This window comes from Diplotaxodon limnothrissa, linkage group LG6 (assembly GCF_057381915.1).
Source record: "Diplotaxodon limnothrissa isolate DT_005_m linkage group LG6, D_limnothrissa_male_GT1.1, whole genome shotgun sequence".
NCBI classification, from domain to species: Eukaryota; Metazoa; Chordata; class Actinopteri; order Cichliformes; family Cichlidae; genus Diplotaxodon; species Diplotaxodon limnothrissa.
In genome coordinates this window covers 35,366,042-35,391,789 of record NC_140601.1, presented here as the reverse complement: position 1 = coordinate 35,391,789, position 25,748 = coordinate 35,366,042, and the positions used below count along the sequence as shown (strand labels likewise).

Sequence of the window (25,748 nt, the reverse complement as noted above, 5' to 3'; positions counted from 1 at the left end):
TGTCTGAATTTACTGTTTGTCTGTGACACCACAGATGAAGTGCTATTGCTTTGTCTGTGTCTATACTTTGTGTGTCTGTACAAGAATTTGTATGTTTGTGTGTGTTTAAGTGTGCTGGTGTTTGCATTTTTACACATCAGTGCTTTCGGTGGGTGGGACAAGGGGGGGTCATCCTTCACTTGGTGCTAGGTCCCACACACCATGAGGGTTTCTACTGGTCCTGCCCCTGATCTGGGTCAGGGGACACCCCATTCAGATCCATTCCATCCCCCAGAACCCCCTGCTGCTTCTGTGCGCCATCCTCATCCCAGCAGCCTCTTACTTATCCATGTCAGGGATTGTTTCCAAAGATTAGACTTAATATGAATATCCATAAACAGAATGGGACTCCCAGACTGTGAAAGCTATCAAAGACATATTTGCATCTAATCCTCAAAGAACCCCCTCCCACCCCTTACAGAGAGCTCGCTACCCCTTTCGGCCCCCCGAAAAGATCCTACTAAACCTCATGCAAAAAAAAGACTGCCATCCCCCAGCCCCAGAAACCCTCCCTCTTGCCCCCCGGACCATCCCATCCATTCCCTAACCGTTGGGCCAGACAAGACCAGACCAATTCTGTTGGGGATTATTTGGCTTAGTGATGAATAATGGATGACCATCTCCCCTCTGGCTCTCCACCACAGTAGCACCTCTCAATTGGCCTTGGCATGGAGCCCATCACTGGCCTGTCTGGATGGCTGCTTGGTTGGCTGGCTAGCTACCCAAAGTGATTGCAATATTGGGAAAGTATGGACAAAATAGTCATGAATATTGAATTTAGGCATTCAATTTGTCACATCGGATCAAATCTTTATGTTCTTGGATAATGCAATTTAAATATCAAAAAGGGTTATCTGCAAAACATATTTACTTTATTAGAAGTGGTTTACCTTGGATTCCTTTTTCAATTCACACATTCACAAAGGTGAATCTCTTTCCTTGAAGTATTTCCAAAAGGGTGCTTATTGAACAAATTCCTGATGGCTTTTCAATAAATTAATATATAAATTGATTGTCTTTGACATTAAGTAGACTGCGGTGAAGGAGAGAGTGTTGTCCAGAGCGTGGGAGAAAGGGTTGAACATTGTCCTTGCCCTGAAAAGCAAGGAAGCCACTCTTCTTTTATTCTTCCTCTCATCCTTGTTTTGCACTTTATCTCTTTTCATTTGCTTCGCTCTCCGTCTTATTTTCAATAGAGCACTTGGGGCCAAAGAGATGTCAGTGCTGTGGATACTAACACATGCACACACACAAGGACACACCTGGGCATGAGAGCGCCAGCTGAAAGGAGACAAGTTCATCTAAAGGGCCTGGCTAACAGTAACACAGGAGGGGCCAAGTCCCTTTGTGCCCCAGGTCTGCTGAGAAGCTTCTTACCCCTCACTCTTCTTGAAGACAGACTCCCAAGGTGCAATTTGACAAGATGGTTTTTGTACACTCATTATTTGTGACCCTTTTTTGTCTTTCATTTTCTTGTTTTACGGCTTTGTTTGTTTGTTTCTTTCAGCTCAGGATAGAGTAGCCTTGGGTCTTTTGACGACAGCTGTGCTACCAAGCGCCGCATAGAAACAACACAAGTTCAACACAATGACTGACAAGCGCTTTGTAGGAAAGGAGGCCCACAATGAATGTGTCCCCACTAAAGACTACCGGTTGGCCCCATGAAGGACAGAATATTAGAGGCATCTTGGTTCAAGAGTGTCAACTACACTAGTGTAACCCAAGTGGAAGAGCCTGGACACTTGCAAAGTCCATCATGGCGAATGGCAAATTATGAAAAACTGTGAAGAATTAAATGCACAAACTACCTAAACAGTGACAAATCTGTAGATCTGACAGTGAGAGTGCCACACGAGAAATGACAATAAAAAAAGAGCCTAACTAATAATATCCATTAACATAAACGAAATCTTTATGATTCTCTGTGACACACACTAACTACTTTACATTACTCTGAGATAAATTAAAAAAGGGCTTCCAAAACATTCAAATACAGTTCATGTGATTCGTTCGCAAAACTGTAAATACTGCAGGCAAAAGTAAGTATGTATAGGTTGGAGTAAGGTCAAGGTCAGCCAGGTCAAGCGTGTGACTGTGGCCCTGCAGTCCCTCTGCCCTCCCCCTCATCCCACTCTCTTTAACCCCTGGGCCTCAGGAATGAACCAGGAGTGAACCAAGAGTGGCACAGCAATTCTCAGAAACTTCCAGAAACTTCCAAAGCCCTTCACCCCTCCACCTCAATGGTTTTAGCCTCTATCACCTCTGCAGCAGCAGCTGGAGTGGCTCAGAGAGCTCTGCTGGCCCCTGAAGGGAGGGTTAGTGCCGGAGTATCGCAGTATATACACGTTCATACATAAACAGTCAGAAAAATCAGAAAGAAAATAAACATCTAAACACAAAAGAACTATATGTCATTCTCCCAGTATTTATTAGACCTTTATTTTGCCAATATGATGTGAGTCTCAGTATTGCAACCCTCAATTTTTGGTTCCTGTTTCTTGGAGGTTGTTGGCTGTCACAAGATGAAATTGGCTACAAAGGGGGTGCAGCACCAAAAACCTCCCCCAAAGCTTTGGTTGCTAGCAGATTGCTGTGAGCACCTGAACCTCCTTGGAAGACGTTGGCTTGCCTGCAACTGTTGCTTTGAAGGGAAGGTTTCCATATCCAATTTCTGTCACACCTTTCTTAGATTCACCATCATAATTCAGTCTATAGGTGACCACACTGCAAAAAACGATTTTCAAGAAAGTAAAAAAAACCTTGTTTATGGACATTTTTTCTTATTTTTTGCCTAAAAAGAAAATTTATTCTTAACAAGCAAGTTTTGGACAAGAAAATAAAGCTTATTCTAGGAAAATATGTCTAACTTTTCCTTAAAAGGATATTTCAGCTCATCTTGAGCTTTATTTACCAGTTACAAGGTATGACAATGGTTTGGTTGAATTTCCAGAATAAAAATAAGATTATTTTTCTCATTTCAAGAGTAAGGGCACTTAAACAGCTGCTCAGTTTAAGAAATGTATTTATTGACACTAAAGTTTAATATAATTGCTGTCAAGTTTGACACAATATGCAGTATATGAACAAAGGCCGGAACTAAAAGCACATGGTAAACATGAAAAACAGGCCCATTTGAAAAACAGAAACAGCACAACTCCTTCACTTTAGGCCATGTCAAACAGAATAATAGATCAGCATCAGTATATCTATACTATGGCAATGCTAAAATCGCATTCAACTGTCAGAATTTATAGAAAAACAACGACTTCATTTTAAAAATTGTCACAAAACTGTCCAAAACAATAACCTGAAAATACAGTTCATGCATGTAAAGCAGTGTACCTTTTATAAAACATATGTTGAGCTCACATGTAGTCCAATTACATCACCCAGGTAATATTTCATGACCGCACATGTCATATCTTTGTGTGTGAAACTGTAATATGGAATGGAATCTCATATCATATCATTGTTGGCTGGCTTTCCACCACTGAATCGGTCCTGTATGCCAACATGTTACTCAGATTTCTGTTCACTGCTGATGAGGGTTCCCTCCTAGAACTGCAATTGAGATTAGTTGATTAATTGACTAGTTGCAGATAAGGAAATTAAATACAAGGTACACTGATAATTTCTAAAAAAAATTTAATGTCAGAAATATACTGCATTTTATAATTTACTCTAAAATATGCATGTTTTCAAGCTGAGTTTAATAAATGGATATTCATTTAATGCTCATTGCTATTTGGCAGCTTAACTGTAGTTTAAAAGCCTTGAAAAATCCTCAAAAACCTAAACTGGGAAAGCTAAACTAAAGAACACAGGAAACATGGAAAATGTTGCAAAAACCTTACAACCTTGAACAAGGAACATAAGACATGAAAACATCAGGGAGGGAACACAGATGATAACACAGGAGAGAATACAGACGACCCGACAAAGAACACACTAAATATACACACACAAAAGGAAACGAGGAATTGGCAGACAGGCACGAAACACAGCTGACACTAATCAGATGAGAAGAGACCAGGAGGAAGCAAAACAGAATACACCGATGCAAGGCAGGGACTATCAAAGTAAAACAGGAATAAACACGAATATCGAACCAGGGACAATACACTGAAGACAAGGGAGGTACAGAGAACACCTAAACACTGGAAATAATTAACAAATAACTAGGAAACTAACTGACACAATGAATATTAATAAACACAAACAACCAAGGAGACTGCGGACCATGACAATCGGTTTATTTAAAACAAAAGTTTAAAAAAATACAAAATGTTGTTTTCTCTAGTAGAAGAAATTAAACACTATCAGAATATTCTTTATAAATAGATAGCATTGTTGTGGATTATAAGGAATAAGCATTAACATATCTACTGTTAAGCTGTAAAAACAAGTAGATATCTAACATGAATTTTTTATATGATTATTTTCAAAGATATTAAAGTATATAGTCAGTCTCACCTTACAGATTTTTGTGTCCTAATCGATCCACTGCATCGTCCATTGGCAAGGTAGTCGGAGTGTGTTCGAAGAATGTGATACCAAAATTAGCTGTAAACACGATATTCTTTGACACATCCATCTATGCCACAAACTTCACGGAAATCTGGACTATGGCTATGTGCAGAATTAATATGACTCAGTAGGGATTTGAGGGTCAGACCCACAAAAACGATGTAGATAACACAGCACCAAATCATTTTGTTTTACTGGTCTGTGAACTACTTTTCCCATAAAGTCAAGATAACCAGGATTATTCCATTATGGGGTAGGAATGGCTATCCTAATTCAGTGCCTTATAACAGCTGTAGTAAGTAACAGTACACACAAGTCAGTATTTACAGAACATAATCTAACTAAATAGTCAAATATTTAAATATATATCATTTTATAGGTATAAAAGAGCGAACTAAACCATTTCCGTACACAACCCCATACTCCTGAGTTGGTACAGCCCACCTTCCCGCCTCTAGCTCCGTGCCTAAGCGGTTGGATTGCAGGATCAGATTTTGGGGTCTGGGTGTAGATGCGATACAGTTGGTACAGTGTGAAGAAATTAAGGCACGCTATGGAAAAACTGGACGAAATAACAATTGCCAACCTGAAAGGTATATGACTGTTTTGTTTTTTCTATGTTTTGTGTTCTGGTATGTTGCATGTTAAGTCGCTAGCATGGCAGGCTATACCCGGTTGTTAGCTTAGCTTAGCTGTGCGGTTAGCTTAGTTGCATTAGCATTTTTAAATATGCTAGTGCAGAGAGTTATGAAAGAATTCATGTCCAGTTATTAGTTTCAGTGTCTGTGAATTTATTCAACAAGTGTACAAAGTGCCATAAGTTAATGCCAGTTTTACAGAAATTTTGGGAGTTTCAAATTTCCATTAGTGAAGTTATTTCATTATATATTTTAGCCCAGGAAGCAAAAAGAAATACATTTATATGTATACATGCATTTAATTGATGTATCACAAATATATTACTTTTACCAGTCAATAGGAGGAAGGTAATTTAGAACCTGTGGAGCAGTGAGGAGGGAGAATAATGGAATAGAGTCATGGTTTTAAATGGTAAATATTAAATTATGTTTCCTATGTATCCTGTCTGTTACCCAAGCAAAGCTGTCAGCTGGCTTGCACATGAGGATAATGCAATGTAGTGATAATTGGAAACTCCTATTGCAGAAGCAAATGTTGGAGAAGACCTGCTCTCATCACTTTCACGAGATGACATCAAAGATCTGTTTCCTGGTCCTGAACATTTCCTCAGGCGTCGGGCTCTATGGCTTGCAGTGCACAAATGTGAAGAAGTAAGTTCTGTCCTATCGCTGTGTGACAAAACTGAGAACACACCAGCTTGTTTTATGCAGTTTCAAGTAATTCCACCAATACTCACTTAACAGATAGACAGTAGAATCTTCTTTAGTTTTGATTTAAATCAAGTGGCCTACACATTTATTAAATATACATATTTTTTATTGTTCAACACTTTACTGATATTTTGTTGTACTTTCTTTCATATTTAGAGACCTAAAGTTCTTGTGCAATTTTATGTGAAATTAGCCCTATGTACACTGTATTTTAGAACAAGACTGCTGCTGAAAAAACGCTAACAACTACTGGAGATGGTGACTTCTCCAGAGAGGAACCCAGCACTTCTAAGTTTGTGACTATGTCCAACCCAGAGTACATAGTCTTCACAGACAGTGAACTTGAGCAAGCTCGACATTCCTACTTTGAAAAGAAGCAACTGGGGACAGAGTGTGCTGAACCTTTGTCAAAGGAACTCTTTTGTCGACTCGTAAGAAACACCATGACAAATATGATTTTGATAGCAAGAGCAGCTGAAGACTCCAGATACCCCAGCAAACATGAGGTTGATGCCATGGCAAAGCGATTAATGGAGTACTACCCAATGCTTAAAGAAACGTGTGGTGAGTGGGTAAGTAGCATTTTCTCAATACCACTCTGTGTTAATCATGAGTGATGTATCTTATCATCTTTTAATTTTTATCGTTTGTACCTGTTAGGAGCATGTTGCTAAAAAGCTAATGAAGAGACTCTCCAATGTCAAAAGTCCAAGGAAGGGCAAAAAACCTCCTGCGAAGAAGCCAAGAAAGGATGGGAATGAAAGCGTTGCAAAAAGTGACAGCAGTGGGGAGTCCAGTGCATCAACTATTATTCTAGATAAATCACCAGTTAGATCGATGGGCACCCCAGTGCACCACCAGGATGGCAGTCATGAAGAATGTAAGTATAATATATTGCACCCTCTTATTACACGCTGAGTGTAAATGTGGTTTGGACAATACTTTTTGTTTTTTGTTAAAAATTCTGCTAACAATGGAACACAACTACTTCACTGTTTATCTTGGAATCTTTGTGTTCCATTTAATAGTGACAACTTGACAGGATGAATGAACAATTTTAAGATAGGTGGTTAGTTAATTTGTTGATCTAATTTACAGATATATTTTGGTATTTTTGTTTTATTGTTTTGCACCAATAACAGATATATAAAGCCTTACTGTGGCAATAAATGATTTACACACCTCTGCTCTGTGTGTTTAGCTGGTTCAGCTGACTTCTTTGACAGCCAAAAAACCCAGGCAAGACACTACAAGACACTTCAAGAAATATACAAGACCAAAAAACCGAACGAAGCTGCTGTTACCCAACTGCTGAACCTGGAGTTTGAGTCTAGAGGACAATTCATTAACTCTGATGCTATAAAGGAGCAGGACAGAGCAGTGAAGATACTAGAGGCATATCCTTGTTTCAGAGAACTGGACCATGTAAGCAGCACTTATTTCTTTTAGCCATCCTGTTATTCCTTTGGGGACATTTTGATATGATTTTCAAATTTCTTAAATACTTTCCCTCATGTTTAAATTGTTATCACTTATTGTCAAGACCAGATACAGAGCTAGACAGATCTATCAGTTGGGTTTCTGTCTGTATTTTTCAGGTCCTTGATGAGCTGTGGAGAATTATTCAACCATCCAACTTGAAATACATTTCTGAGATGAAGGATAGATGGGAAATCTTCTACTCGAAGGTGCAGTTTTATGGTGTCATGAAGAAAGTTATTAAGCCGCCAAAAACTTTGGATGGAGGTAATGCTACAGTATCTTGATTTGTCTACATTTATGCTTTGCAGATTACATTATTTGCAATGCTTAATGGTGTTGCCCTGTCTTATTTTTCTTTTTTCAAACCAGTGGAACATGCAGCAGCTGTGTTCAGAGCCCTTCCCATGCTTTTCCCTTCCAGCACAGTACCACCTAAGAAGCTAGGCATCTGTAGTGAGGCTTTTTTCCATGTCCTAAAGGTAAGGCTGCAATATTCTATTTGTATATATTGTTGAATTTTGCAGTTACTCATGTTTTCATTTTATATATTTACTGTGGAGTCAGTCAAATATCCTTAAAGTTCAGATCCCCATAACATGTTGATGTTAATAAAACCTACAAAAAAAGTTGATCTATTTTAAACTGTAATGCAACTCAAAAATTGTGTTTCTTACAGTCTTGTTCTAATCCTCTTTTTTTCTGTCATGTAGACTTCAGAAGACCCTGAAGGCTACCTGCGTCAGCGACCCCTGGCTTGTCCAGTTCTGCTTGTCTCTGAAGGCAACTGCATGATAGCTGTTGGAACCACACCGGTGAGCACTTTTGACCGGAAGGATCTTAATGAGGGACTGCTCTATCTGATGGCATATTACTATGCCCTCCACCTCACATATCCATAGTGCATTTCCACGCTGCTGTCTGTCTTGCAAACTGAAATACTCAAAGACTCCATCCATGACCGAGATTCAACCCCCTCTTACAAGAAGGCGCTTGGTGAGTGGAAGTCATTCATTGAGTGAGTCTCTCAGATGACAGACTCCATCTGCCTTGTTTATCAGACTCAGTGTTAGTCAGTGAGGTTGTTTTTTTTTTTTCTCTAGAAAAGTTGTTCAAATGTTTGTTTGTGTGGTCGTTAAACTTGTTCTTCTAAAATGTTATGTAATATAGGATTTGAAATAGTGATTGTTTTAAGCTTCAGCAAAATTTATTTTTGATACCAGCCATGAGTGTGTTATACTGTTATTATTCATGTTAAGAGTATCTGGAGTATGCACTTCTTATATTGGCCATGTTACACAGTACCCTGCTGAAATGTATAATTTTAGGCATGATTCTCCTGGAACAGACCTCAGTGAGTTACTGACCCATTGCTGTGTCAATAAAAGCGCAAAATCTAAGAGTGCTTTTGCTGTCTTAATTTAAGATGAATTCCCTTATTTTTAGTAGCTTTTTGAAGAGATGGTGTCTTATTCTCAGGAATTTTTGCTGATTATTGTTCTCAGAGTCGAAACATAATTCTTATAGTTAGCTCAATCAAGAAAGAAACAATTCAGTTTTAAGAAAATTTGTCCTATAGTAAGGTGTTTTTTTTATGTGAAAAATCTAAATTAAGGTGTAGAATCTTAAAGTAAGCAAATAATTCTTGAAAACAGCTTGTTCAAGAAAGCATAATACTCATTTTAGGTACAGATTTTCTAAATATCAAAGTGTCTTTTACTTATAATAAGTCACATTTTCTTCAAATAAGCATACATTTTAGACAATTTTGTCTAGTTAAAAGGCATATGGCAGTTAGATTAATTTGCTAGTTTTAAGAATTCTAGTCAAGCAACTTTTGCTTACCCCATTGGCAGATTTTTTTGCTCAAAACAAGAAAATTTGGTCAGATTTAAGAATATTTGGCTTGTTTCAAGTATAGCTGTTTTTGCAGTGCATGACACACTCTTAGCAACCAAAAGAAATCACGAGGAAGTTTTTCAAAACTTCAGGGAATCTAAATTTTTCTTTAACAACTAATTGTTGCCAGAGGCTCACTGACTGGTCTCTAGGCCCATATGACTGGAGTATTAATACTTGATTTCCCAGCAACTGCAATCAATCTCCACCAGATACTTGCCCTCCAGTTAGGGGATATAGATTTTTCCATCATGGCCAGTGATTTCCAGATGGTTGTGGACCATCTCTAGGCCTATGTGTCTCACTTGGCCCTACACTATCACCATGATTGTCACCCAACCAAAATCGCAGACAAGCAAGCGCTATGCTTCTTCATTTATTGGCTACCTGACCTTTGTCAGCAGATGAAAGCAAAGAGATGTTAATCAATGTACATGTAATACTTCGTAGTATCGGGCTACTAAGGTCACAACTTCATCTTCTTTCTTCACAACCTTAACTTACACCTATTGAGAATTTTTACATTATCTACCAAAAATGTGTGATTTTTGCAATTATATTGCAATCATATGTTTTGTCTATTTGTTTATGCCAAACTGCTGGGAATGTCATTTTGGCAAATACTGGTTTATTTTATTTCATAAAACATGCTTCTGTACAGTCATCTGGCTGTAACCTTATATTTACTGGACATGTATGACCATGATTTCAGTGTTCTCATTTCACATTTAAAAATACAATGTAAAGATTATCTTGGTAGTTAAATATAAGTCAGAATTAATAACTCGGAGATTTGCTTCGATGGGTGACATAGTTTAGCAGCTATAAATTACTGTCCAGCTTTAACAGGCACTGAAATATGCAATATAGGGACATGAAGAGGCCAGCAGGATGAACTTTGGCTCTTTATTCACAGGACAGTAAACAGGCGCCCTGCTGTCTCCAGTTGCACACACAGCATACAGCGCACACATGCAGACACACATGCAGGTGAAATGAAAAGCACACACAAGGCAAGAGGGTATGGATAGCATGACCCTGTTTTACTGGCCATATAAATTCTGCCAGTACTGTTGCACCTGGAGAGCACACAAGCACCTAAACACAAATATGAAAATATAAGCATGCACTAAACTGGACATATATATCATGCACACCACCCCAGTGTAATACACGTAACACACACAAGTACACATATAAACACATTTTATTTGGCCACGACAGCAAAGATGCAGGTGTTTAACCATTAAACATTGTGTCACTCTAAGCTCAATTTACAGAGGTTCAAGGTCAGATCAGTCAGTGTCTCAGATCTACTGCCCTTTTCTGCTCCATCGTCCACAATCTCTCTTCCAGTCTGACCACACTAGCTTTGGAATGAGCCAATCGTGTAGTCTTCAAAGAAAGGTAGAACAACCACATACTGATACAATGCAATAGCAGTGACTCTTACATATATAGTGCCTCCCTGTAAAGCAGTACAGACACATACGGCATTGGGATATAATTAATATGCAGAATTACAACATCTATCCTAAGACCCATATTTGATTGTGCACCAAGAAACCAAAAGAGGCCACCCAATTATGGCCAGTGCTGTATTCAAGAAATTCTTTGCTTCACCCCCTGTCCTTTTTTTTTTTTCGCTGTGAGGTCAAAGTTTTCACCTTATCTGGAAGCCATCAGCAGTACCAGTCCCACCTCTGTGAGTCATTTAGTTGAAAATGTTGCACGTCGTTAAAATATTTCTCTCTAGGTCTGAGAAGTAGGAAAAAGGAAAAAAAATTACACACAGAGACATTTAAAGCAATACTTCACAAACGAGGTAATCCAGGTCTCCGCCAAGATTTTCACTGCCAGTTACGCCATATATTGTCTAGCGGGCAGACTACAACTCAGATGTTGCGAAGGAGAAAGAGGAGGAGGAGAAGGCAAAGGAGGGGGTTGATTCTGCTGTGATCCAGTTTACTATTTTGGCTGGGGCTTTCTTCTCGCTGTGTGGTCATGGAGAGATCGGCAAAGCCAGCAGGCATTGAGGACACTGGCTGGCCGCAGCCCGACACAGAGGCCACATGGTCATAGCAAGAAGGAGACAGAGGGAGGAGAGGGAGAAGTGCACGGAGAAAGGCAAGCAGAGCTATCGAGTGAGGAATGTGGGTTAGGTTTTTCTGGTTTTTCTTTTATGTTCTCACATTTTCTCATTCTCATCTCTTGTTCCTCTCCTGTGCCCTTCTCAAAAACTTCCTCTTCAGTCTTGCATTTTGACTTCAGCCGTCGCTGACCAAACTTCAACTTCATCCACACATCCATCCGTCTGTCCCTCTTTTCTCCCTTCCCCCCCTCACTCTATCTCTCGCTCTCCTCAGACAGACACAGCTACCCTCCTGGACGTTTCCTTTCTGCCGGCCTGCCCCAACAAAGGTGCTCAGTCATGTGAAACCTAATCTCCAGCCCCCCAAAACCTGACCCTTGACCCCTTCAGTCTTCACACAGCCAGAGGGGGAGGGGAGCTGAGGCAGGAAAGGGAGGCTTTTGGGAAAAGGTCACATTCCCGAAGACACTTTTGTGTGCGCACGTGTGTGTGTCTGTGTGTGTGTTTGTGAGCGTGCAAGCACCCAATCCATTATGTGGTTTGTGTTCCCGAGTAAGCATGTGTGTTTGATTGTCTGTCTGCGTACAAACATGCATGGGGGTAAATTTTCCTTTATACCCCTCTGTACTTAACTGCCTTTTAAATTTTCATGCGTGTGTTCTATACGTGACTGCTGTGTAGCAGATATAAGCATCTGCGTGCATAGTCACACTGTACATACATATGTCCGTGTTTATGAGAAATCACTTTCAGCCCTGAAGCATTGCTGCCCATAGACAAAACACAGACTTTGTTTTCCAGCCAGGCCAGACCTGCAAGTCTTGTCTGGGCAGAGCTCTCTCCTTCCACCCTATAATGGCAATCCTCAGATCTTTGTGCATGTGTGAGTGTGTCTATGAAACGGTGTGTATATGTGTGAGGCACTGGGTGTCAGCTGTCCTGGGTGATTAGTGCTTTTATATTGTTCCAAGGAGTCCGGACGAGGCCCCTCTTCGCTGCACCCCAGCACAGCTGCAGTCTGCTTCGCCATCTCTGCTCTTCAGCCTTTTCTACTGACACTCGTGAGTTAGGCTCAGACCCAAGAAAAAATTAGGCTGAATCAGAGGCAAGAACAAAAATAAAGCATGAGAGAATCTATATAATATAGGGAATGAATAACGGGGGGTTGGGAGAGATAAATAAGCACAATCCAGTGACAGCTGACACAAGAAGGAAAAAGAAGCAATAAAGAAAAGGAGCAAGGTAGAGGAACAGACAGAGAGGGAGCATTGGGCAGGGAGAAGCAGCATATTGGGAGGATTACAGAGTTGATTTAGCGTCCCTGCTATTTGCTGGACGCGCTCTCCAGAGCTATGCTGGGAGGCCTTTACAGCATCAAACACGTGCGAATGAGAAAGATAAATTATAGGAAAAGTAAAAGAGGAAGGTAGTAATCTTCATCTTCACGGCACTTTTTGTGAAGTCTTTTAATTAACATAATAAACGAATACATTTCTTGCCCTCCAACTGAGAATTCTTGTAAGATTAGTATAATATATTCTTTATTTTCTCTGACATTATTTTCCCAAATTTCATGAACAAAACTAGTCTAAGATTATAAGCATTTTTTAACATGTAAAACTCACAAAAAACAAGACAAAAAACTTTGCAGTCAGAGTGCAGCGACTGTTAAATTTAGGAGTTAAGGATATATGTTTATGTATGGAGGAGGAGGAGGAAGGCAGGGAATTGCAGGCAAGGGCCAAGAGTCTGCTATGGGAAAAGTATGTCTGCTATGCATGGGTTGATTGGTGGCAGGATTTGTGGACCAAAGCATTGTTGTACTCCTGACATTGAACTTGGGTGATCTTAGATTAGTGGGCGGGAGTAACCCCCCTGCTAAAGATTAGAAGTGTGTATATGTGCAAGAACACACACAGGGTTCCTCTCTCCCAACACCCACCCAACCAGCCTCACTTCCTTGCAACTCTGCTTTATCTCAACTGTCAACACCTGGCCTAAGCAGGAACCTCTCTCTATCTGTGAACTTTAATCTGGCCCTGCTAGGCAAACAGCACCAGGCTCGGACAAGGAAAGCGATTAGTCTGTCACATTGCCCTCCAGTGCTTCAGCAGGGTTAGGAGGAAACAGGGAAAGGAGTGGTCTGAAAAAGAAAAAAGAGATTTGGACACAGGCACATATATAAAGTCAGATAAAGGACGATAAAAGTGAAGACCAAAGGCAAGAAGGGCAAAAAGAGACAGAAAGAAAGCTATTGCTAGAGGTGTGGGTGGGGAAACTAGGGGGGTAGGGTGAATAGAAGTTTGCTGGAGATATAACACAGATCTTTAGCTGACCTAACAAGGCCACTGCCCACAGATATGATTGTAAACTTCCACCCTGATGACATGTGATCCAAGCTGACCCATGCAAACATATCTGTGGAATGTATTAAAATGTTTATGTAACACTATTAATTGTCTTATACAGTATTGTGACTGTGCATACTATGACAAAAAAAATTAATAAAAGCACCAAATTCAAATATGTATGTAATACTTTTTATTATTTTTCAAGACAAAATGGCTGAGTGAAGAGAATAATGCAGACAACGGCTGAAAATAGAGTGGCATCTCCATAACTGAAAAAAACAACAACAACAATAAATTCTTTAATTCAAGCAAGAACTTGTAAATGTTGGTCAATGACCTTTGGTCATCATAGAAATTAAGCCATCACACTTCATCAGGAGAGAGAAAACTGAACAGATTTGTTTTGCAGTGACTGTGTTCTGAATGGAACATGCGTGTTTGTAGTCATAATAAATAATGTCAACCAATGCCAAAGGTCAACTTCAAGTTCAGGTTAGAACAAACAGCTTGAGAGTAAATACACAGGATGAAATAAGGTTGAAAACCTATATGTACCTTAGTACCGTCAGCATGGATAACATGTACCAAACTTTTCTTCGCATGAGTTCAGTTATTTAGAATATGCCTTGCATATGAGATGTACCATATTTAAATTATAAAGCACCGTGGATCTTTTGGCAATGAAAAAAAAACAATCTGTAGCAAAAAAAATAAAAAAAAATCTTTCAGATTAATGTTGAATTGATTGCATATGACAAAATGTCCTTAAAAAAAAGCAAAACAGCTGGAATGTTTTTAGGTGGTACATGATCAAAGACAGTAAAAACTTTTCTACCAAGAAAACCCAACAATAGCTTGTATTACTGCATATAAAATGGCAGGAGAGAAAAATATATAAAACAAACTAAAAAGATATGTACAACCACCTGTTTTTACCTCATTGTGGTCACTCCAGCGGGACTGCCTGAAAAGGCCATCATATGACCTCTCACCCTTGGGGAACACCACAACATTTTATTTTTCAGAAATACTTATTTTCAAGCATACAAATTATTCACACTATATTATCCTGCCAAATTAAGAAAATATACGGTGGCAGCTTGTTGGGATTTTTTTTTTCACTACAGAAAAAGGGTACATTGAAACCTTTAAAGAGTACAGGCAAAACAGTTAAAAATACAGGCTCCAACATAAATACTATAAGTGCCTACACTAAGTGAACATTAATTTCAAATACCATTCTAAATACAGGAAAAAAAGTAGACCATAAATGTGTTTTGAACATAGGAACTTACATGAGTGTGCAATTTCCTAAGTATTTTAAGTTCTCTCTATATATTTATATATCATAAATCTCTCCCCAATGCAAATTTTTGTTCAACCTGAAGACTTGTGTATAGTAAAGGCAAAAAACATGAGAGACATTACAGTTCATTACATAGTGATCAAGTCCTGGTGTCTCCAGGACAGAAAAGAGAAACAACAGTAAACAAACAAAATTTAAATAAGGTTCTCCCCTAAAGATATTGATGTTTTACTTTTTTTTTTTTTTTAAATCAACAGCACATTTTACTTATCTGTTTAAATCAAATTTGTAGAATTTTTATTTTTCTGTACTGAGCAGTATATTTCTATAGTTTGTAGTATGAAGCAGGATGTTTCTATGGCAGTTCCTGCATTATTACTTCCAAGATCCAAACCAATGTTTAGTTCTCAGAAGGAGACATGGCTGGCAACAGTTTCTAGTTCAACGTTCTTTTTCTTCTTTTTTTTCTTCTTTTTTTCTTTTAATGCAAAGCAATGACACCACACTAATCTGTCAGCATAAGAGCTAGTTTTCCCTTGAGCGTCCGACTGTAAACTGGGAAAATTGAACAGTGCACGTAGGCAGTACCAGACCTGAAATCCGGTACTCATTTTATACTCAACCGACTGTACCTCCGATTAGAGAGACAGATACAGAATCCAAGGCAGAGTGACAAGTGCTATATCATCAACAATGACAGGGAGTGAAGACTAAAAATAAAATAAAAAACAAAAACACATGGCTACCACGCGTAGGTCTAGACAAACGAAAAGAAAACTAAATGTGAAAACTTAAAACCTTGTCTGCGAGGGAAAATTTGCTGATTTTTTTCAATATTCTTGTCCTTTGATTTAGAATCACATTTTGGATTTCAGTGTGACTTGTTAAAAAAAATTTGGATCGCTAAACAGTTTCTAAGATCTAATGCGGTGACGGGAAATAACACTACAGCGACATAGATTTTTGAATTGTAGAGACACCTGGTAAACCCACTCCCCACTTACTACCCTGAACATCATCCACCCTTATGCTCTTACACCCACCCAACCCTCACCTGAAAAAATCTGTCTGGCTTACAACAACTAAATCCCACACTGGGGTCTTCAAGTGGCTGTTGGCGGACACCAAAGAAACATTACTCTGTGTTACTTGCAAAAAACACCTGCAAATTGTTTAATTATCAAAGAAAATAAACTCTGAAAAATTAAGAGCTTTATGTTGGTAAAACAACTCGCCAGAGTACCCCCTCAGTACGGTACCAAAAAACATATTCACCTATACCAAAACTCTACACCAAACTCAAGCATGTAACATGCCCGTAAACAGAACTGTAATCTCGAAAAAAAAAATCTACAGGAGGCAAGCAGATAAATGATTCACCAGAGATACACGTAATGTTTTTTTTCTTTTTTTCTTTTTGTTTTAGCTGGTTCTCTATGCTCCACTAAGTCAAAAAAAACACAAGGGTCGTACAGGTGCTTGATGCAAGGACCTGCTTATTTCACATGTGCACAAAATGTTGTGTAATCTTTTATAGCTGAAACTCCGAGCTTATAGCAAAAAGGAGGATTAACTAATGCAGGTAAAATATCCAAGGCACTCGTTGTTGTCATTTCACACCATATTGTTAATTTCACTGCTGTTTGTAAAAGAAATATTTAATGGCGCCAGTGCCTAGCATTTCATAGGCGGCCTAATTCTCTCTATATATATTTATCATATCTAAATGTTGCATGGAAAATCTTTCACAAAGATCAGTTTTTAAGTGTGACCCTGCTTGTCTTGATGTTTTGATTATATGACACTGCCCGCTATGTTTGAACTCAAAACTGTACATGATATGTAAAACAGTATGTACTGTATGCAGCATGGGTTTTAATAAGTCTTTTTTTTTATGTTGAAGAAATCAAAAGTATAAACAGCAACACATGTACAACCAAACCCACCAGCTGAGGACAATTTTCTCTCTAGGTAGCCAAAACACACAGAGCATGCTGTCCAGTTACAAAAAATACAAAACGTGTAAATTATTGCACAATAGAAAGGCTCAAAAAGTTTTAAGTGTGATGCAATAGTATTGCCCCGGTAATGGATCATGCATCTAGCTTCTTCCAGTCGGGATGAAAACAGGGCTGTACTGTGTACTGGTGTCTAACCCTGTTGTCCTTTCCCCTTACTTATTGGCTAGTTAGCCAGGGTTGCTTTTTAGCCAGAGGAGCTGAGAGAGAGCAACCAGCATGCTGCTCTTTGCCTACTCAGTCTTAATGTCATTAGCCAGAGGGCGGTCGCTGTGCCACTTTTTCATGTGTTTCTCCAGAGTGCTGTATACACTAAAAGGCATGTGGCAGATTTCACATTTGTACACGTCCTTGCCCATCTGTCCATGGGTCTTCATGTGACGGGTGAGCTTTGAGCTCTGAGCGCATGCATAGCTGCACAGCTCGCATTTGTAGGGCCGCTCTCCAGTATGACTGCGTCGGTGCACAGTCAAGTTGCTGCAGTTCTTAAACACCTTGCCACAATATTCACAGGTGTCACTGCGGCGACCATCCTTCGAGCTCGGCCTGCCATTGCCGCTGACACCGTGGGGAGTGCTGGCCCCGCTGCCGGTGCCGCTCCGTACTGATGCGGCACGTTCCCCATCGAGTTCACCGGGTGGAGTAGAGAAGCGCAAGCTGCCGTTTTCTGAAGAGTGCTCAGATGAAGAGGCAAAGGGTGATTGTCTGGAGTCCCCACCTGTGAAGCTGATGAAGGGGTCCTTGAGTTGCCGGGAGGCAGCGTAGCCAGCAAGCCACTGAGAGTAGACGTTCTCTGTGTTTGGGATTGTGGGAGTGGGAGGGTCAAGGTCTTTCTCTACCTTGATGCGCTTGGACAGGGGACTGAGGGAACCAGGACTGACCCCTCCACCCAACAGCTTCCTGGACAGGTTGTCATTAGATAGAGGTCTCAAGCCATTGATAGTAGTAGTGGTTCCATCATCTGCCCGGTCTGACTCCATGGCTGAGTTTTCATCAATAGGCTCCCTGGATAAGCTCCGGCGATGTGGGTGCAGAGCCTCGCTGTTCTGGTGATGGCGAGCCCCTTCAAGCCTCAAGCTAAATCGGTAGTCATTCCTTCCCTCTTCTTCTACTCCAGGCTTTCTCTCAATTTCCTCCTCCTCCTCCCCCTCCTCCTCTTCTTCCTCCTCCTCCTCTTCTTCTTCTTCTTCTTCCTCTTCCTCATCATCTTCCTCTTCCTCCTCCTCCTCTCCATTTTCAGGCAGAAGGCCATTGTTCTCACTTTTGAACTTTGCCACCACTGACTTGAGTGCATCTGTGGCACTGCCCATCAGCTCACTCGTACCAGGTTCAGGTGAGCTAGCAGTTGAAAGACCATCATCTGACTTGGCATTAAGCAGTGAAGACTTACTCTGACAATGTGTCTTCATGTGACGTTTTAGTTTGCTAGCCTGTGTGCAGGCATGGTTACAGAGGTGACACTTAAATGGCTTTTCCCCTGTATGGCTACGCCGGTGAACAATAAGGTTGCTCTGGAATTTGAAGGTCTTCCCGCAGAACTCACAAGATTTTGCTTTGAGAGGGGTGGTCGATTGGACTGCATTTGTTACAGGATTAGGTGTGGAACGTGAGCCAGAAGGTGACTGAGAGGTGGAGAGGGGAGGTGTTGCTGAAAATGGAGGCTTAGAACCTGGCTGGAAAGGCTGCAGCAGCCGTTGCATAGGGTTGGGTCTGTTAGGGGAAAGAGGCGGAGAACCTCCTGTGGCATTTCCGGCCAGCTCACGTAGACGTCTAGAAAAGTCCATGGTCTGAGGGGCTTCTAATGGCACAGAGTTCAGCCTCATCACCCGGTCAAAAGCACTGGGATGGTGTGTTGCCAAGGCTAAGTCATCAGGGCTGAGGTGATGGCGCGGTGGTGGGCTGAATAGCGGTGGCGTTCGGGGATAGCGGCCCTCACGAGGCGTGGACGCTGAATCCCGACCAGACCCAGAACCCGGCATTCTCAGGAGGCTGTAAGGGCTGCCATCAGCCAAGTGTACAGCATGAAGAGGGGGCTGGGAGGAATTACAGTCACCCCCCATTCCGGGAGCTGCAGCCACACGAGGGGTGAGGGGGCTGCCGGGCTCGCTCTCCATATAGATACGGAAGCCATGGGTGTTCTGGGCATGCTGGAGCAGGAACCAGGCACTGGTGAAAGGCTGTTTGCATGTGGTGCAGGTGTAACTGCTGGGCTCATCTTTATCTGACAAAAAGAAACACACAGAGAGAAAATAAATGTAAACTGGGAGATTCAAACTATAAAAAGAACATTAGTAATTTTATTAACACCATATATTATTATAAAAGGAAACATGATGCTTAAATAATGCAAGTAGGGTTTTAAAATAGGTAAAGTAATTATCAAAAACCAAGAGAATATAGACTAATTTGACAACAGCCTATAAAATATCTGCGATCACTTCTGACCAGAACTATTATGATTAGATGAAGGTATTGAATAACATTTAAAAAAAAAAATTTACAATTGCACTCTATTTAAACAGAGCAAATTATTCGTCTTAGTAAAATTGTTATTGCTCAATATCACAGCTATAAAATGTGAAAACTGTGTGTGTGTGTGTGTGTGTGTGTGTGTGTGTGTGTGTGTGTGTGTGTGTGTGTGAATTTAGATTTAACACTTAACAGAACAAAAGATAAAACACAATTACAAGAGACAGGCAACAAACACACAAATTACACGGGAAGAAGGCATAGGAATATTTAAAACAATAATTGACTTTCAATAGCACTTGCACACTGACCTGAGATTTGCCTGACAATGCACGCCTAATCTCGTTAAAAACACTCATCTCCCCTCCAAAGCCTTGTTTACAGAATTAGCAGGGCTAAAGTGGGACATGTATCTGATGCTGCATATTAACACTGAATACAAATAAGAGGTCACATGTTAATAAATTGTACCAGCGTTTATCACAAAAAACACACATTCACAGGAAAAAAAGAAGCGAAGAGGAAAATTGGGTATGTGTGTTTGTGTGTGGGTGGGGAGGCTCCAATGAAAATGCATTTCATGCATTACTTTTCTATTTCTGATATTTCATGCTTTATGGATTTATTTAAATCCTCTCAGGTGAATAGAAAAGGAGAAGAAGGAGAAAGAAGAAGTGAGAGATATGCAAAATAAGAAGCATCCGCCACTTGCAAATGTGCTCCCTCTTTCATCTTTGGGGTTTCTTATCATTTCTTCCCTTTTTTCTTCTTTCACTTGAGGGCATTTTTCTGAAGTCATTTGCCAATGCTGAACCCAAACCATGGCCATACTGTGTTTGAAGAGGGAAAACAAGGGAGCGGGAGAGAGGATGATAGGCTATGTGTGCCTGATTGAAACTATGGGTGATCCCTAAGATGGTGGATGGACAGTTTTGCATGTTTTAAGCCTTCTACTGTTGAAGAAAAAGGGTGAGAGGGGCCAGAAAAATATAGTGACAGTCTAAAAGAAAGAGGAGGGATGTGGTGGATGAGCAACATAGGGAACGGATTGGTGTTTTTTGGTTTGTTTCTCTATCTTATGTGTCCAGAGTCAATGTGGCCCCCTCCGAACAATCTCACTTAAAGACCAGGACACAGCTAAAATGTGCACCCAATCAAACCTCCACACAAACCTTTTTCTCTTGACTGAAAAGAGTTGGAAGGGGGTATACTGGTAAATTATGGATCATTACAATCTGCAAAAATTACAGTTAATTGCTGCCACCTGCAAGGGGCTTTGACCCACTATGGAATTTTTCCATCATAAAAAAGCCATTTGCCCATACACATTTTTTTCTCCCTCTCTCATAAGCACAAATAAAATGTGCCCATTACATTAACTGCTATATGTATGTTTCCTTATTATGTGTGTGTTTTTATGGCTTTAAGTAGAAAGCCCCGTGTCACTTGTAAAACAGTTGCAATAACCTGGCCTCTCCCGTTCACTTTGCTTTGATTCAGTCTACACGCTTCCTCATCCCCGTCTTAATGTGCGAGCACACAGTATATATGCATGAGGGGGGAAAATAGATTAATTTTTTTTGTTATTGTGAAGGACAAGAAAAAAGGAGGGGCTGGCTGGAATGTGAGACGTCCATGTTTTTAGAGGAAAGTGAGCACTAAAGGATCATGGAAGGAGGCAGGGGGAAGGAAGGGAGCAAAGGAGAGAAGTGTGGCGTGAAGGAGACATTCCTAATGACAACCCACCATATTTCTGAAGGACACAAGAGCCACAAGAATGCACTTCAAAGCCAGTACTCAATTCATTTTCTTATGCATCAAAACCAGCATGTCTTGTGCTATGCAATCACTACTCCATCTATAGACATTTGACAAACTGTGTTCATGCCACAAGCAGTGATGATAATTGTTATTCCCATCCGAGCAGTGGACACATTGATGGGCATCAACAAGCCAGACCAACACATGCCCAGATTTACAACAATGGCAGAGGAGATATCTAAATAAGCCCACTATTGTTCTTAATAGCTGTCCTCAAAGGGATGGAAGGACAGCTTTTCAAAAGGATAAAAGACATTCTGACGAGGCGTTTGATGGCCTTGAAGGGTTTTTTTTTTTCCTTTTTCTGCTTGTATGGAGAAGCACGAAACTGTGCGAGGGAGGAAGGATGATCTTATAAATGAGTCTGTCCTCTAATAGAATAAAGGAAAGCTCTCCCTCGCTTTCTCAGTCCGTTTCTCTTCTTCTAGTAACTTTAAGTCTGTGATGAGTTAGGGCTGGAGAGCAGAAGAGCAAGAGAGCTGGAGCTAATGCTGAATCTACACGTCCCTTTGAAATAGGATCAGCAGAGAGGAGAAACCACACTGACAACCCCTTAGCTGCCATTTCATGGCAGAGGCTGAAAGAAGAGACTGTGAAGGAAAGAGGAGACAGAAAGAATATAGAAGAAGTGAGAAAGGGCAGGTGGTTTGGGAGCAAAAAGTTAGAAGGATGACAGAGAAAAGAAAAATAGAAAGTAGAAGATACACAGTCAAAGGAATGAAATGGGAGGTTAACAATTCCTTCAAAGCCTTTCGAAGCATTGCAACACAAAGCAGCGGGAGGCTATTATTGTGATATTAATGGACATTGCACTGATATCAGAGAGAAATGATTTGATCTAGGGGTAGGCCTGTTGCAAGGACAGAAGAGAAAGTATGATAAGTCAAAGAGAAGATAAGGTAGCCTCGCAGCAACACTCACAAAACATCGTAGCCAACAATTTTGACCAAAGTCATACAGAATCCTGAAATTCTAGGCAACTGAGGAACACATTGCTTGTGCATATTCCTCTATCGTTAATGGCCCATTTCCCATAATTAGTCTTACTTGCACTCTCTCAACAACATGTACTTACACAAAGAGTAGCTATACCACCCTGTTCCACGTTGTCCCATAAGCCCAAACACTGGCAAAACCACAACAAAATCAAGTAACAGACACAAAGACAACCCATTGACCAAGTGCTGGCAAGTTAAAGATGCACTGACACAAAAATGTCAACAGCTTTCTCTTCCTCACCCACCACTCACAGATGTATTGTTTACAACTATTTAGCCATACAATAAAAAGTTAGCAGACTTACCATGCCCTCCATTTTTATTTTTATTTTTGTCCTTGACCAGTTGCGATAGTGGGCTGAGCCTGTCCTGGTGTGACCATGCAGCTTTCACTGATATTGGTCATTTAGCTAATGGAGGAATGGGCTAACAGGATTAGCTTGCTTGGCTTCCAAAGGAGGAGGAAGCCACAGAGACAGAAGACACGAGGGACACAGTGTGTCACTGCCATTTCTCAAAGTTATCAGTCGCTATGGCTCGAGAGAGCACTCACACACACCTGAAAAGTGATTATGCTAATAGAAGGTCTTTGCCAATATTCATAAGTGTTTATAGGTGTTGGAGTGAGTGCCTCGGGAAGACAGAGGGTTGTCAATACAGTGCCTCTTAAGAGTGCCTCGGCCGTAACTCCTGTTAATGTGATTACCACTCTGTTTATGTCATTAGGGTATTCACAGTCAGGGACTGGACAGGGGTGAAGGGTGAAGCAGGAAAGGAGAGGTTGAGGAAAAAGATGGGGGAGTAACAGAAGCTCACAATAGGGGCCTTCTTGGTTTACATGACTTTCAGCTCAGTTAACACCAGAACTGTAATTTTTCATTAGCAGCTTTAGAGACTAAGAGAAGGATCTGTCATATGCCTCATACATGTTATCACCTTAACGTTTTTTCTCTGTCTCTGCTTTTTTTTCTTTGTGTGTGTGTCTGAAACCTGATAGAGCAAATGGACTGGCCTTGACCTTCTTTCTTACTTCTACGTCTCGATCTGTTTGTCTGTGTTTCTCTGCCACAGCCACATACACCCAGCTCTTTGTCCCAGCCAGGCTCGTTATGGTGCGCTAAGCCACTGGCCACAGACAAAAGGCTTGTTTGACAAACACTTGTTCCTGAGACAAAGCCGGATGCAGGAAATACAGTTTACTAAACAGAAAACCAGCCAACACTGACTGGTGTTGGAGTCACACATTATACAGTATGGGGAAGCTGACCACTACTCACTACATAAGGCACAAATGTAGGGAAAGTGAAAAGGAGACACACAATGAGGGGGGGGGGGGGGGGGGGGGGGGGAGAATGGAGAGCTAAAACAGAAAGGAACGGGGAAAGACAGAGGTAGACTAGGAGAAGAAAAGCAGCTGGCATGAGCAAGACAGGGGAGGGGGTGCAGATCTCCAGATAAAGATGCATGGTGGTCTTTGAAGGCCTGTGCCAGTATAAAGTAAGCTGCTGGCTGTAGCTTTGTTCCCAATCAGACTTTTACACTTCTTACCTTTCCTTTCTCCTTCTCATGAAAGGTGATAAGAGCAACAGTTGAGCTCGGGAGTTTTTTCTGAGCCACTAAGAAACCACAGATGGCACCCACACAGAGGCCAATGAATGAATGCGCCATACACAGTAGACAAATGTGTGTTCTCGTATAATTTCGTACTTTCTTTTTGTAATCAGCACGCACACTCACTGTTAGAATGACTATATGACTGTTTCCTGTAGTATCCATGCATTCATGTCTGTGTATTTGCATTCAACACACTTGCCAGAATAATTTTAAATTTGCATCACTCTACGCTGTCTGTTTCCCGGCATAACCTTAGTCTTTTTGATCTTTTCTCAGTTGAACTGTGTTTGAACTGACCATCCATCTACCCATTCATCCATCTCTCTTTCACTCCATCTATCATTCTCTCCATCCATTCATCCACTCCGACTAAGCGCAGCTGGACAGCTTCGTGTTTGGGTGCGGCTCGGGTCCGGCAGACCTTATAATAGGCAGGGCCAGCCGTGTCTCTGATGCAGATCATTATTTGCTCTCTGCTTACCAGTGACAGTGGGAGGCCGCGCACTATTGTTTCTCATCCTAGCTCTAATAGTACAGTGAAAAGACCTCTGGGCTTCTAAGCTTAACCAGTCTAATTAAATGGACCGTCGCTTATGTAAGCATCCGCAGAGATTATTTATTGAGTTGGGATCCGTTTCACAGGATCAAACCACCGTCAACAAAAGCCAATGCTCAGTGGAGAAGGTATTAAATAAAGGACGGGAATCAAAGAAACTGCAAACTGCCAAGTGTCAGTTTAAGCACACATATCCAGGTACATAAGAAGACTTAATCAAGCAGGAGTATTTTTGGACTCGGGCAATATCCCAGATGGGTGAGAAGTCTCTGAGCACTTCAGAGGGGAAATGTGAAAAGTGTTCTGTCAAAGAAAAGATATGTCTCAATAAATTGCAGCTTAGGGGGAGGATAGCAGAATAAAATAGGCTAACAAAGAGCATAACACAATATATTAGAAATCAGTGGAATACAAAAGATTATTGTAAATACACGAACATTTTTGGGTTATACAACCTTCAACATTCACATGAGCGCATCTCTGTCATTTCTTACAAGCATCATGTGTGTTTCAAGTGCAATGTCAAGATAGCCTTCGTATAACATGAGGCCAGAGCCTGAGCTTCACTATCTCTGCAAAGCTCAGCTTATGACAGGCTGCCGTCCCTGCAGAAAGGATGGAAGGGGACCAGTGAGGTCGACTAGCTGCACATTTCTGCATAAATCTCTAGATAGATAGCATCAGGAGAAGAGAAACAGGGGAAGGAGGCAGGCAAGCAGCAAAGGATGATAAGGCCCCCGGGGCAGGGCATTCAACACTGTCAAAACTGTTTCGTCTCCGGCTATTGGATGAGTGGAGCGCGTTATGAGCCTGCATACCATTTGCCAGGACGCGATATGGCTTCACCGGAGCATACAGGCCCCTGTGTCTGACCTCCCCCCCCACTACATGTCTTCACAGACATGTAGGAAGATGGACAAAACATCACAAATGCCACATGGAAGCAATTCTGAAGATCTAATGTATGCATACTGAAGTCACGTTACCAAAGAGCTTACAGAAAAGCTCTGATAAACAGAGCTATTGACTACTCTGAGCAATAAGAAGGCAGTTTAAAATTTGGAAACACAAAGTGCAGACCTGAAAAACTGTCTTACTTTAAATAAAGCCTCATATTTGTGTCTTTATGTGCTTTTGCTTCATTTGCTTCTGGGCAGAGCACAGAATGAGCCAGGCTGCAACATCCTTGTATCGTTTATGAAATAGAAATTGTTTAAAGCCAGTTAAGCA

General features: G+C 40.9%; 1 protein-coding gene and 1 pseudogene across 1 annotated transcript in view; one reads left to right on the top strand and one right to left on the bottom strand.

Moving 5' to 3' along the window:
• The first annotated feature begins 6,217 nt into the window (after window positions 1–6,217).
• LOC146631080 (uncharacterized) lies at window positions 6,218–8,416 on the top strand (annotated as a pseudogene).
• An 8,877-nt stretch (window positions 8,417–17,293) lies between these two features.
• Window positions 17,294–25,748, bottom strand: part of LOC146631079 (BCL11 transcription factor A-like) — a 29,478-nt gene continuing 21,023 nt past the window's right edge. The window contains exon 3 of the mRNA XM_085356317.1: window positions 17,294–19,281. Within this exon, the coding sequence (XP_085212443.1) occupies window positions 17,294–19,281 (1,988 nt within the window). The remainder of the gene's footprint in view (window positions 19,282–25,748) is intronic.